Source organism: Pan troglodytes, chromosome 3, assembly GCF_028858775.2.
Source record: "Pan troglodytes isolate AG18354 chromosome 3, NHGRI_mPanTro3-v2.0_pri, whole genome shotgun sequence".
Classification (NCBI taxonomy): domain Eukaryota; kingdom Metazoa; phylum Chordata; class Mammalia; order Primates; family Hominidae; genus Pan; species Pan troglodytes.
The window spans coordinates 87,385,265-87,399,862 of record NC_072401.2 but is presented as its reverse complement, the minus strand read 5'-3'; the positions used below and the strand labels follow the sequence as shown (position 1 = coordinate 87,399,862).

The 14,598-nt window shown below is 37.3% G+C and overlaps 1 protein-coding gene across 9 annotated transcripts in view; it reads right to left on the bottom strand.

Annotated features, from left to right (window-relative positions):
* Window positions 1-1,835: 1,835 nt before the first annotated feature.
* Window positions 1,836-14,598, bottom strand: part of ARHGAP24 (Rho GTPase activating protein 24) — an 859,252-nt gene continuing 846,489 nt past the window's right edge. For all 9 annotated transcript variants that reach the window (XM_063808953.1, XM_001144292.8, XM_016951816.4 and 6 more), the window contains 2 exons: window positions 8,809-9,883; window positions 1,836-4,026 (listed from right to left, as the gene is read on the bottom strand). In XM_063808953.1, the coding sequence (XP_063665023.1) occupies window positions 3,783-4,026; window positions 8,809-9,883 (1,319 nt within the window). In that variant the 3' untranslated portion in view covers window positions 1,836-3,782. The remainder of the gene's footprint in view (window positions 4,027-8,808; window positions 9,884-14,598) is intronic.

Sequence of the window (14,598 nt, the reverse complement as noted above, 5' to 3'; positions counted from 1 at the left end):
TTTGACTAACGGAAACCCAGATGAACATGCTGCTCATGGTATCCATTGATTAGTGCCATCATCACTGAAATTGACAATTAAAATTGATAATATCATCCCTCAAATATCACAGGCCACAAAACACCCTGTATGTGTGTGTTTGAGTATATTTGCATTCCCAAAAATTACGGCAAACTCACTGTGCTGACATTCTCTTTGGCATAAGGCATGGAGGGATTTAAGAGCAAGAAGATACAATCTTGGCCCCTTAAGAAGCTCCATTTATCAATAGAGTTATCAGTGGAGCAAAGTGACAGGCAGTGGGATAAGCACATTACATACCACCATTAACCACGGCAACATCCCTACTTTGTAGGAGTTATTATCTCCACCTTGTAGATGAGATCAGACAAGTCAAGTTACCTGGCATTGCCATGTGTCTTGCATAAGGCATGTTGAGAGGCAGATCTAGGTTTGAATGGCTCTCAATTTTCTGCTATTTCCACTTCACCACTCTCCCTCCTAAATTGCTTCTTATTTGATAAATAAAATAATCAGATGTGGGAAAGACAGAAAGAGATATATGCGAATGGGGGCACAAAAAGCAACTAACACTGATTTGAGATTCTGGGAAGCTTCATGAGGAAACTGACATTGATTTGGCTCTTAAAGATGTTTGGAGCGCGCCAGCTAGAAGGAAGGCAAGCAAGAAGGACACAGCAATAGCAAGTGGAAAGTTCTAGAGGTATGAAAAGGCATGGCAGGTGTGGTGGGAAGTGGTAGGAGACAAGAATGAAACTGGCGGTAGGGCCTTTTACACTATGTGAAGGGCTTTGTCCTGGGCAAGTGACAGTCATCATATGTAATGAGCAAGATCAAGCTATGGTCAGATGAATAATTTCGAAAAGGCAGCCTGCAAAGGACAAAAGTACAGGAGAGATGCTGGAACAAAACGCGCTGGGTAGGAGGCCTTCATCAAAAGGTAAGGGAAAAGTGATTAAAGAGAGAAGATTAAAAAGGCAAAGATGAGTGGAATAGATTAGCTGGTGAGCAAATTTATGAGTGAAGAAGTGGGTAGAGAAGAAAAATATGAGTTGGCTGGGCGCGGTGGCTCACTCTTGTAGTCCCAGACAAATTAAGTGACCCGTCATTGCTATGCATCTTGCATAACTTTTGGGAGGCTGAGGAGGGCAGACAGCTTCAGCCCAGGTGTTTGAGACCAGCCTGGGCAATATGGCGAAACCCTGTCTCTGCAAAAAAAATACAAAAATTAGCTGGGCATGGTGGCGTATGCCTGCAGTCCCAGCTACTCGGGAGGCTGAGGTGGGAGGATCACCTGAACCTAGGGAGGTCAAGGCTGCAGTGAACCGTGATCATGCCACTGCACTCCAGACTGGGTGACAGAAGGAGACAGTGAGACTGTCCCCAACAAAAAAAGGAAAGAAAGAAAGAAAATATGCGTTAACATTTATGGAGTCTTTTTTTTTTTTTAGACGGAGTCTCGCTCTGTCGCCCAGGCTGGAGTGCAGTGGCGTGATCTCGGCTCACTGCAAACTCTGCCTCCCGGGTTCACGCCATTCTCCTGCCTCAGCCTCCCGAGTAGCTGGGACTACAGGCGCCCACCACCACACCCGGCTAATTTTTTGTATTTTTTTTTTTTTTTTTTTAGTAGAGACAGGGTTTCACTGTGTTAGCCAGGACGGTCTGAGGCTCCTGACCTCGTGATCCGCCCACCTCGGCCTCCCAAAGTGCTGGGATTACAGGCGTGAGCGACCATGCCTGGCACCTTTTTGGATTCTACTAGCAGCTATGCTCAGCCTAACCCAAGCTATCTCATTAAGACCACATAACAACTCTATGGGAGTAGTATTTTTATTATTCCAATTGCACAGAGGAAAAAAAAAGTTATGCATAGAAGGTTCAGTAACAGCTGGCAAATTGTATACCATTTGAACCCAAGCAGTTTGAATATCTTTGTTTTTTTACTAGTGCATCATATAGCTTTCTGGATGAGTCTGAGGTTTTTATGAACTATGATAAGGACTGGAAATAGGTGAAAAGATATGAAGGGAGAGTTATTAAGATCAATTTTCATATTTTGAGTTTGAATTTCCTATCGTATGTCCAGGTGGAAGTAACTGGTTAAATAATTGGAAAGAGAGAGAAAAGGGAATTAAAGAAATTATTGCTATAAAGATACTGGTTGATACCATAGGACCACAGACGCTTCCTCAGTGGGAGAGTAAAAATAAAAGCAAGACAGTGGCAAGGATGAAAGCAGTACAGACCACTTTCCCTCTTGAAAATAAATAAACACATGCAACCATTGAACCTTCAAACAACACAAACCCCATAAACTCAAGTATGTAGTCTTTATTTCCGATTATGCCTTTTGTAACTTTTTGTTCTACGGTGAGAAAGATTATTTGCCTGGCTTCTCAAAACCATTGCCTTATTGTGAAGAACTGTTCTCCCAAAACTCTAGCTCCAAAGAGCCCTGGGTTTTTCTAGAAAATTAGCATTGCTGAGGTTCCCATATTTGCTAAAATTGGAACTTTAGGCATTCACCTTTTAAAATTATTGTATGTTTTAACAGGAAAGACTGATACTGTCAAAATTAGAAGCAAAATGGCTTGTTTCTTCTAAACTTTTCTCCTTCTCCTCCTGCAGCCTGGCCCCCTCCCACTATCTTCTTGCTGCAAACCAACTTTGCCAGCTGTAGTAGGGAGAGAATCCCAGATGGCAATAGCCTGAGTGAGAAAAAAATGTCACTACGTGACACATACTCTAGCAGTTTCACTCAGAGGGAAACAGTAATACCATTTCACTGCTGGTATTCTAAAGTGCAGTTGTTGGGAGATGGGAGAGGTTTGAGTGGGAGACAGGTGCTCACGTGGGCATGGTTTAGCAAGCATTGTTTCCCAATACCTAAGTAGCAGGAGAATTCCTCTAAAACTATCCAGCAGTTAAAGAGATTCGGTCCAGAAGGACAGAGTAATTCAAAGCCTGAATCGTTAAATGCCATTCTTTACCATTTTTTCTTCTCTAAGGAGCATCCTGCATTGGCGATACGCACTGAGGATCTGGCAAGGTAGACAGTGGGCCTCAGAAAGGGACTTTCTCATGGAGTCTCAAAGTTCCTATGTCAAATCGCCTCGCAAAAGCAAAACTGAGTGGTGCCAGGGGAAGAATTTTAAAAGCAGCTCAAAGGTTCCTGGTGATTCGACTGTATTTTATAAAACTATTTACATTTCTCTTTTTGGTCATGACAAAGTCTATTGGCACAAACAGCACAGCCACAAAGTATTCTTCTGATTTTAATAACTCATATATTTATATATATATTTATATTTTTGCTTATCTTCATTTCCTCAGCAAAAAGGGAAATAAAAATATTGATCTATAAAATAAGCCGATGATAACACAATGCCAAAAATAGCTTATGTTAAGTGCAAGGGGTGAAGCTTGAAAGCAAGCTAAATTGCAACAACATATTGATTTAACATTTTAAATACAAGACTTGCAATAAAATAATTCTTGAAATATGCTTCTCATTTTTAGTTTACTTTTGAAAAACTACTCTATATACACATATCCAGTTGTAACACTTGACAGTAGCATTATGGGGCATGATATAACTTTGGTACACATTGCAGATATGGATGTTTAATGTCTGTAAATGATATTCCTTCACCAGTTAGACTTCTGTACATCCAGGTGACCAGCCACCTGGTTCTAAGTCATACCACCAGAATCCCTGGAGTCCTTGCCAGAGCCATCAGAGATAGCAGGCGAAAGCAGGCTCACTGAATCCATATTGTGTTTCCTCTCTCGGTTCTCCTGGGTTCCACTGTCAGTTCTCCAAACGTGGAAAAAAACTGCTCCATTTCTTTCTGTAGCATGTCATTTCTTTTCTCGGCATCTTCTTTTGCTCGCTCGGCATTTCGCATTTTTATTTCTATCATTGTGAACTTTTTCCTCTCCTGATCCAGTTCATCATGGAGGCTCATCATTTCTGTTTCCAAAGTCAAGTTTCGCTGTTCTAAGCTATAAAGGATGTGGGGGGGTGGGGACGCAAGAGTAAGAGATAAAGTGATTTTATTCACTTGAAATGCAAGAGACATACAAATATTTTCTAAACTCTTTATGATGCTTAGGAAATTGGAATAAAGCCCTTTCAATGATTTAAAGGATGTAATTTTGTTGTATTATTTTACTGTTTGCTAAGATGATTTACTGTCACTTTAGTAATTAGGTCCCAAGGCCTCTCTTGGAAGCAGCTGTCATTTAATAGTAAATAAGTGAATGCCAGCACAGATAAGCCAGTAACACATGCCGGGCAGACGAGGCAGAAAGCTTCCCGGACATTAAATTGTAAAGTTGACTACACTAAATGCAGCAGGAAAGTCTGATACAGTTGAAAAAAAAAAAGAGGGCAATAACATTTGCTTTCTATAAAAGGAAACATAGTGATAGGAAAATGTCATTGTTGGTTAAGTTCACTGCTAAGAATGGGGTTTTTGGCAGCATATAGAGTCCCATCTTATAAAAGAGTACCCAAAGTAATGAGCTTACATTGATACGAGAGGTAAAGATCACATGTGTTAAATAAGCACTGCATCTTATATTTTGTAAAAATAAAGCCCATTCCTTTCCATCCCCAATTCTCACTGCTTCCCAAGTTATTGATATAGCTCAGGGCATAGGTATTTTATATCTCTATAAATTGATAGTTGTTTTGTATAGCTTTTGGATAATTGCAGAATTTGCAGTAACGTTTTTAAAAACAGAGACTGTTTTCTCCATAACCACTAAGCTCCAAATCATATACATATATTATTCAAAAGAGGGGTATTAAAGTTACATCTTTATTTAAGATGTATCTTGGCCTTGGCTGACTTTTTAATTTCTCCTATTCTGAGCAAAAGTCCCATGGGACTCATTCAAACTTACCATACCACTGAAATTTGAAAGGTTAAGGCATGTGTAGCTCTCAGATATCTGATTATTTTAATAACAGTTTTTAAATTAAAATCTCAATTATGTTTCTGCTTTGAAAAATTTGATCCCCACATGTTGATATTTCATCCAGATAATAAGAACACTTAAAAATTAATCTTCCTTCTCTTTGTAAGCAACTAGAATTTTAAAAAATAATACTTCATATTTTGTAATCCTACATCATTTAGAAGGCTATTTTAAACATATGACCACATTTTTACATGAAAAGTTGGTACTATGCTGGTTTCCACTCAGAATTATTCTACAATATATTCTCTTTGTTTTCCAAAGCTATTTTAGAGCCAAAATTTTGGAAGAAATTGAAATTAAAATACTGAGAAGGACAACCCTTACAAAACAATATATTGACACATTTGTATGTATCAGGTGCTTGTGGGAAACTTCCAGGAATGAAAAGGACTAAGTTGAATACAGAAGAAATCCCTCCCAATGCAAACATATAAAAGTGCTGGAAAAGTTTTAAGAAATATATTTTTAAAATACATCATCAAGGTTAAAATAAAACAGCAGCTTCAGCCATCAGAACCAAGGAAGAAACCGAAATATAGAACAATAAGTAGAAGCACACGAGGGATGTTAGTCTTGGATAGAGGCCACAGAGCTTGGGTCTAGGTTTTTCTTTTTCACATGGGGACAGAAGGTGAGGCCTCCAGTATTAGGCAGGCAGAAAACTACAAGTAATTTAACTGAGAGCTTGGAACATCAACTGTTTTTATGAAGAAGAGACTACAAAATCTCCAATCATGGGCCTGGGGAAGTATCAGAATTGAATTAGCTCATCAGAGTATTAGTAAGCTACAAAACAGGTCTGAGAAAAGTTACCTAGAATGCCTCAAAAATGATACTTATAGAAATTTAATATGGAAAAAAGAAGTTAACAAAGACAGAGGATAGATTAACAAGGTCAAACATAGCTTAATAAGGGTTCTGGAAAGAGAAAATTGAGAAGGTGGGAAGATGAAATAGACAAAAAGATGATGGAAAAAATATTCCAGAATTGTAAAGACGTAAGTTGTTAGATCAAATCATGAAACAAAGTTTGAAAGTTAAATAAAGGAAAAGACATATCAGGAAGTTACTAATCAAAGGAAGATGGTATGACAATATTAATATCAGAAAAAATAGAGTTTCAGGTAAAAAGCATTATTACAATGAAAAATAGGCACTAATTAATGATAAAAGGATCAATTCTTCAGGGAGATATGAACAACTCCAAACTTCTATTCACCTAGTAGTAGAGCCTCAAATTGTTCAATATAAAATATGACAAAATTATAAAAAGAAATTGATAAACTCAGAATACTGATAGGAAATTTTAAAGTATCTTTCTCAAAAATTATAGATATAGCTGATAAAAATGAGAAGAAATATAGAAGCTTTGAATAGCCTGATTAACAGACTTGATCTGTTGGTCATATATAGAATCCCAATCCAGTAATAAGGGAATAGTTTTAATAGACCAAATAATTAATATCATCCAGATGAACTTCTCTGACCACAATACAATATTTCCTAAGAAAATTGTTAGAAACTAGCTGAGTGCCATGGCTTACGCCTGTAACCCCAGCACTTTGGGAGGCCGAGGTGGGTGGATCATTTGAGGTCAAGAGCTCAAGAGCTGCCTGGCCAACATGGTAAAACCCCTGTCTCCACAAGAAAAAAAAAATTATCCAGTCGTGATGGCATGCATCTGTAATCCAAGCTACTCAGGAGGCTGAGGCAGGAGAATCGCTTCAACTTGGGAGGCAGAGGTTGCAGTGAGCCAAGATTGCATCACTGCACTCTCCAGCGTGGGCAACAGAGTGAGACTCTGTCAAAAAATAAAACATAAAAAAGAAAAGAAAAGAAAAGAAAAGAAAGTTAGAAAAAGTTAGAAACCAATTTGGAGAGGGAAAAAGAACATATGTTTCAAAACTAAAAACCATATATCTCACTGACTGATAATTAAAGTAAAATATTATCTATCTGTCTACCTACCTCCCTACCTATTTACCTACCTACCTATCCATCCATCCACCCTCAATACTTGTGGGGTAAAGTTATAAAGGAATTTAAACATATATCTCATTGATAATTAAACAAAGTAAAATATTATCTATCTATCTATCATCTATCTATTATCTATCTATCTATCTATCTATCTATCTATCTATCTATCTATCATCTACCTACCTACCTACCTATTTACCTACGTACCTATCTATCCATCCATCTACCTTCAATGCTTGTGGGGTAAAGTTATAAAGGAATTTAAAGAAAAATGAATAACTCTAAACAGAAATGATCAAAATTTAGCCCGAACAGTTAACTTTCTATAATTTCATGGCTAGGCCACGAGCGGTCCCCCACCCTCCACCCTACTGCAGAGCTCTCCCTTGGCCTGTCACGAGGGTAAGAATGTGACAGTGAAATGGCCCATTAAGATGACCTCTATTGGGAAGTTCTATCAGTTTATCAGAATCTCTGAAATATACCGTAGATCTCAGAACATATATGCATCAGCAACATCCTCAGAAATGAATGTATCCATCTGCAAATTCATAGTGATAACTTTTTTCTTTTTCTACTACGTTTAAAGTGTGACCCCTTGCCTCAAAATATAAGCTTCCCAGTGTGAAATGCTAATTTATCATCATGGATTGGCAGTAATTCAGAATTCCAATACATAGTGGTTCCAAAAACTACATTCAGAAAGAAGAGTAACCTTTTAAGATAATGACCCTATATTTTTCTTTAAATCTCCTGTCACTCTCCATTATATAGAAAAATTCAAACCACAATTCCACTCAGTGAAACTTACCAAAAAAATACTTTCCAAGGAAGTAATTTTTCAATCTCATTTATAAGTAGTATTTTTTAATATTTATTTTGCCATAGCTCCTGAAATTATGTTATCTTTTTGTCTGATAATTGATGAATGGATAGGAAATATATTAAGGTAAATTAAAGCCAACTTAACAACCGACTGAGGATCCTAGCACACCATGGAGGAAGGGTTGTCCAAATCACACAGCCTGAAACTGGGACTGAGACCACTAGAGGAGCTACTCCTACTTTGATCATTTCATGAGAAGATGCACATTGATATAATTAGGTTTTAGCATAATTGCTTCTTTATGAATCATATTCTTTTTCCTCTTTTAGGCTACAGTCTTCCTTGTTCATGTGAACATACTTCATGTCACCCCTCTTCTCAAAAACCTCCATGGATTTCTATCTCAGAGTAAAAGTCAAAGGCTGAAAATCAGCCTGTCAATCCCCTATGTCACCTGGCTCTTATGGCCTCTCTCAGCTCATCTGAATCCTCAGCGTCTGGAACAGAGCCTGGCAGATAGAAGGCACTCTCTCAACATTCAATGATTGAAAGAATAAAACATGGAGGTCTATCGACTTCTACTTTTTTTACCCTAGTTTCATCCTTTTCTTGTTAGTGAAAACTAACAGGCTCCTAATGCTCTGTCCATATCCTCACAGCCCCTCTCCTTCCAGCCCTCTAATGCAAATCTATCTATTTAATAATAATCAAAGATGACATTATTGAGCCTATTCTGTACCAGGGAAATGTTCAATCACTTCTTATGTGCTTTTGAGGTAGATAATACTAGTATTTAAATTGTTTACATTAGGGAATCAAAGCTCACAGAGATGAAGCTAACTTGCACACAGTCACAAAGCTCATAAATGATGGAGCAAACTTGTGTTTCTTTGACTTTGGAGCCAGCATATGTCACCCTCAGTGTGATCCTGTCCCACAGTAGGAGGCTACTGAGCCCTCTCTGGTAGTTACGACCTCCAGATTTTCCTTACCTCTTTATCCTGGACTCATACTCTATCTTCTGTTTGGACATTTCCTGTTTCAGGCTGGAAACTAAACTGTGCAGTGCACTGTGGTTGCTGCTGCTGTTGCCCACAAATGTCTCACTGTTGTCACTGCTACTGGTGGCACGACTACTTCGACCTCCCACACTCCTGTGGTCACTTTTGCTTTCATAGTCCCTGGGATGGGAAAGGTCGTCCTGCGGGGGCCCATCCAAAACAGGGTCCTCAAAGTTCCCCCCATAAAAGTCTTGCTCTGGGCAGGTGGTGGTAGAAGAGCGACAGGAGTTGGAGTTCTCAGGGAGGGAGATTTCACAGGAGGAAGTGGACCAGGTAGCACTGTCAATGCTCTGCTTGTCATCAAGGTTCATCATGGAGAACTGTTGATGGACATTATCATAGGTGGACAGTCTGTTGTGCTGGCCTAACTCTCCAGCTTGTTCTTTCTGCTTGTTATCCCTCAGGGTCACATAGCCATTTGGCAGCCAGCTCATGTTTCGAACATTTGTGGTGTTCCCGAGTGTGTCGCTGTTCAAAATGCCCATGCGCACCGTTCCATTCTGTACACTGTGCGTGCCCATTTTGGTACCAGATACCTTCAGTGAAGAGGTCCTTCTGGCCTGTAGGCTCCCATTGGGGGTGGTTTGGGTTTTCTCAAGACCTTCTGCATTACTGCTGCTGAAGGACCCATTGGTAACTATCCCACTACCCTTATTAAAGGCTGGGTTCTTTTTGACCATGAGAGGGGGGCTTCTAGACACATCTAGCTTGTGAACACTGTTCCTTGGGCTGTTGGTTTTGCTGCCTGATAGAGCTGTGGGGGATCCGTTGTTCATGCTGCTTCTCTGGGGTGACTCAGACTTGTCCCAGGAGCACTGCCTACTAGGGCTGTCCTTGGTGTTATTGTTCTCCTTGTTCTGTAACTGCCCCATGGTGGCTTTCTTCTGAATTTCGTTGTTGTTGCTCACACCATCTTGGGGCTTGCTTTGCAGTTCTGCATCTTTGGGAAAGAGGCAATCATGTTTGCTAATCATCACTGACATCAACTGCTGGACCGCCACAGTGCCTAGAATTGCATAGAACATAAAGTAGCATGAGTGAGACAGTTTTTATTTATTTCTATTTCAATGTGACTCTTAAAGAAACACATTCAAGAGAACATTCATTATTATTATCAGTACCAAACCATATTCTTAACTATGATAATAGCAATAGAAGCTAAAACATCTTGAGCATTTACTTTGTGCCATGAACTGTGTCAAGCACTTTGCTTTTGTAATTTAATTGAATTTTGAAATAAATCTATACATACATACTGTTATTATCACTGTATTATAAAGGTTAAGTAACTCGATTAAGGTTACATGTTAAGGACCAGACCCAGGGCTTGATCCCAGGGTTCATTAAAAACCTGGGTTCTTAATCATAATACAATGTTTATTAAAAATTTGACATTTAATTCTGAGAAATATTTCTTAGGAGGAGGTCACTGTGACCTCTCATCTAATAATCGCCTCAAACTATCAAGATATTTCAGTGGTATCTGTAAATGGAGCCCAATACAATCAGGTGGACGCATGGTTTCTCTAATGTATCAAGATAATGAAAATCCATAAGACTTTTGTTCACCATTCAAAAGCTTCAGGGCATTTTAAGCGACATCAGCCAGAATGGTGTAGTGAAGACCTCCAAAAATCCTCTTCACCATATAAGCAACTAGCAAAAATTTCCAGAATCAACTATTTTGGAATTCTGTAAATTAACTAATGGCTTGATGCAATCTGGAGAGTGTTTATTTAAGAAAAATGGCGGAATCTCAGTAAGAGCAGCAAGGTCTGTGGCGTTTTAACTTGCTCTAATCTTCTCCTCCTCTCCTAGAAAACCAACAGCCCAAAATCACAAAGAAAACCAGCTATCTGGCAGCCACTGGAATGGGCAGAGCAGGGTTGGATTTTATATAGTTTCTATATAAAATACTTAAAACTTGAGATTTGGTGAAGAAAATGATGAAAAAAGGCTTTTGACAATGCATAATTTCATTACAACAGCAGCTAATTGAGAGGCTGTCAGGGAGTAGAAACCTGACCTGAGGCTAGGCCACTCTTTAGCTTCCGGTGACACCTGGGAAATATAATTCAAAATCAGATTTTGAAGAGGAAAAAACATATTATATTCATTTATATTCTACACACTTTTCTTGTGATGATTCAAAACTTATAATATTTTTGACTGCATATCAGCAATAAGCAAGATCTACTGCTACATCAATGTTATTCAAATTTTAAAGTTCATAAAAATTACCTGGAGATCCTGTTAAAAGGAAGATTGAAATTCAGTAGGCATTGGGTGGGACATGAGATTTTGCATTATAAACCAGCTTCCAGATAACATCAGCAATAATAGAATAGTAGCACTGGCATCACCTGGAAGCTGAAAATTTTAGCACCCAATGCAGAGCTTCTGAATCAGAATCCCCAGGTGATTCCTGGGTGCATTACACTTTGAGAAACACTGTAGTAGATGCAAATGTTTCCTTTATATCTTCCAAATTAAATTTCTTGAAAGTCCGAAAGAGAGGATTCATTTTTTTTCAGATGAGAAAATTGAGGGTCAGAGAAGTTAAGCTATTTGCTCAGGGCACAGAGACGATGTGATCAAGGTGAAATGCAATATTTAGTCTTATTCCAAGTTATGCATTTGTCCTACTATATTTCAGCTGCTGCAATTTAAAACCATAGCAGTAATAAGTAAACTTGGGATAGTTTTAAAGATAAAGTTAGATAAAGATAAATATCTATTGAATTACCATCAATTATTACAGAATTGTGAAAAAAGACTGAATGTAATAAGTGATTGTATTATATAGCCTTCTTTTCTCTTTTAGTAATCTCCGAATTTGTCATCATATTTTCCATGCATGTTAGCAGTGAATCTGATAAAAAGAATTTTAGAGCAGTTAGAATAACACTGTCAAACTTGTGTACTGTGCTTGAAGACATTGTGTATTCAATGCTATTTTACTATTTGCCCATATGCAGACACACTTTCGGAGGTTTGCAGTTTCCATTATATATGACTGTCTAGTATTTTGGGAAAATGGACCTTTTTCCTATCATTGGAATGTTAACATTTGAAGTGCCACTGCTTCCCGTCATAACTATGAACTGTGTGGGAGCATGTAGTTAATTGAAGAGCAACATCCTTAAGGTCTCCATGATGAGTTTGTGAACAGCCATGTCAAAGTGTACTTGTCACAATTATGGAGTATGAGTGTCAGGTCCCTAGAGATTTAAACTCTCTCTTGTATCTTGGGAAGCTTTGATTCCATCTAGTCTCTGGGACAATAAATGGCCATAGCCCCTTGTAAAGAGACTTTCTTAGAATTTTTATAGTTGTTTAGGACAGACTAGCTTGGCAGTAATAATGATGTGTGTGCCACTGTACACACTATCACTTTTTCCTTTTGATTCCCTGTCATTTTCTTCTTAGAATGCCAATGAGGAACATGAAGCTCAGATAATGAGGTCAGAGTGGTTATAATCACCTGCCCATTCTGAAGAGTCCAAGCAGATTCTGGAGTTCCACTGTGCTACACGATCCAGCAATTCTTCCCTGAACCATATAATTTTATACAGGTTGACTCCATATACCACATAATAGGCACTTTTCATCATAAGCATTGGCTAAAAATTTGATTTTTCTTTAAAAAAAACCTAGGGACTTTAAATATAATATGTAAATGCAAAAATACATGTAGATGACAGCATTCTGTGCAATATAGTTTCAATTTGTATTTTTTGCAATGAATAACTTTGTACATGTGTCATTTTGCATGTTTGAACATATCTGTAAGATACCTGATGATTTTTGACAAATGTGTATACTCCTGAAAACATCACCTAATCATGATATAGAAAAGTGACACTCATGCCTCTTTGGAGTCAGTTCCCTGCCCCTAACTCTGGCCCATAGCATCCTTGATGTGCTTTCTGTCTCTATAGTTTTGCCTTTTATTTTACAATTTCATATAAATGGAATCATACAGTATGTAGACTTTCATGTCTAGGTATTTTCCACTTAGCATAATACTTTTGACATTTATGTTGTTACATGTAGCAGTTCGTTCTTTTTATTGTCAAATAGTATTACTTGCTGTAGATGTGACACAGTTTATCTATTCACTAGTTGATGGAGAATTGGTCTGTTTCCAGTTTGGGGCTAATATGAATAGTGTCGATATGAACATTTGGCTGCAAGTCTTGGGTGAACATATGTTTTCTTTTTCCTTGGGTAAATGTTTAGCACATGGTTCTGCTGGGTTTTACGGTTACTGCATATTTAAGTTAGTAAGAATCTACCTAATTCTTTTGTGAATTGGCCCTAACATTTTGTATTTCTAGCAGCCAAACTTGGTATATTTTCAGTCTTAACTTTACACTTTGTAAGAAATGTGTAGAGACATCTTATTATGGTTTACATTTTAGTTTTTCTAATGACTAAAGATGCTGAGCATCCTTCCATGTATTATTTGCTATCTGTGTATCTTCTTTGATGATGTGTATATTTCAAATCTTTCGCCACTTTTTCATTGAGTTGACTGTCTTGTTTTGCATGCGTTCTTTACATATTCTTAAAACAAGTTATTTATCAGATAGTGCTTTGCAAATGTAGTCCCCATTTCCAAAAAGGCTTGACTTTTTGAAAAGTGTCAATTTTGACAAAGTCCAACTTATCAAATAATTTTTTAAAAAATATTTTTATAGTTAGAGCCTTTTGTTTCCTGAGTCTTGACTAGCACAACGTCATAAGATTTCTTTAAAAATATTTTCTTCTATATATCTTATACTTTTAACTCCTACATTTAGGTCTGTGATCCATTTTAAGTTTTTTGTATGTGATGTGAGGTAAGGATTGAGGTAATTTATTTATATTTTTTAGGGCTATGAAATTGTTCCAGCATCATTTGGGGAAATGACCTTCCCCTTTCCATTGAAATACTGTGGTACATTGGTCAAAAATCAAATGACTACACATATTTCTGGACTATCTGTTCTATTTCATTGATCTGTGTGTCCATCTTTATATCAACACCACACTTTTAATTATGTGTGACTTTATACTAAGTCTTGAAATCAAGTTGTATATATTCAACTGTTATTTCCTTTCAAATTATTTGTGCTATTCTAGATAGCTTTTATTTCCCTGTAAAACTTATAATCAGATTGTCAATCTCTACAAATAAAAATTCTGATGGAATATTTTTGTGACAATTATATTAAAACTATAGGTCAATTTTAGAAAAATAGCTTAATAATATTGAGTATTCTAATACATGAGCAGGGTATATTTCCACACTTACGTAGTTCTTATTTGTTTGTTAATGTTTAGCAGTTTTCAGAGTGTGTCTTATACATGCTTTCTTAAATTTCTCCCTAAATATTTTAAATTTATGAGTGTTGTTCTAAACAATAATTTTTATTTCAATTCTAATTGTCCAATGTAGTATGTAGAAATACAATAAAGTTTTATAAATTGACTGTGCATTATGTGATCTTTACATATTTGTGTATTAGTTATATTAGTTTTATTTGTCCATTACAAAGAATTTTCTACATAGATGTTCATGTTGACTGTGAATAAAGAGAGTTTTACATATTCCTTTCCAATTTTATACCTTTTATTTATTATTACTGGCTAGGATTTCCAGTACAATGGAAATGGTGGGATAAGGTAAACTTACCTTAAACCCGATCTTAGAGGCAAAGCATTTGGTCTTTTACC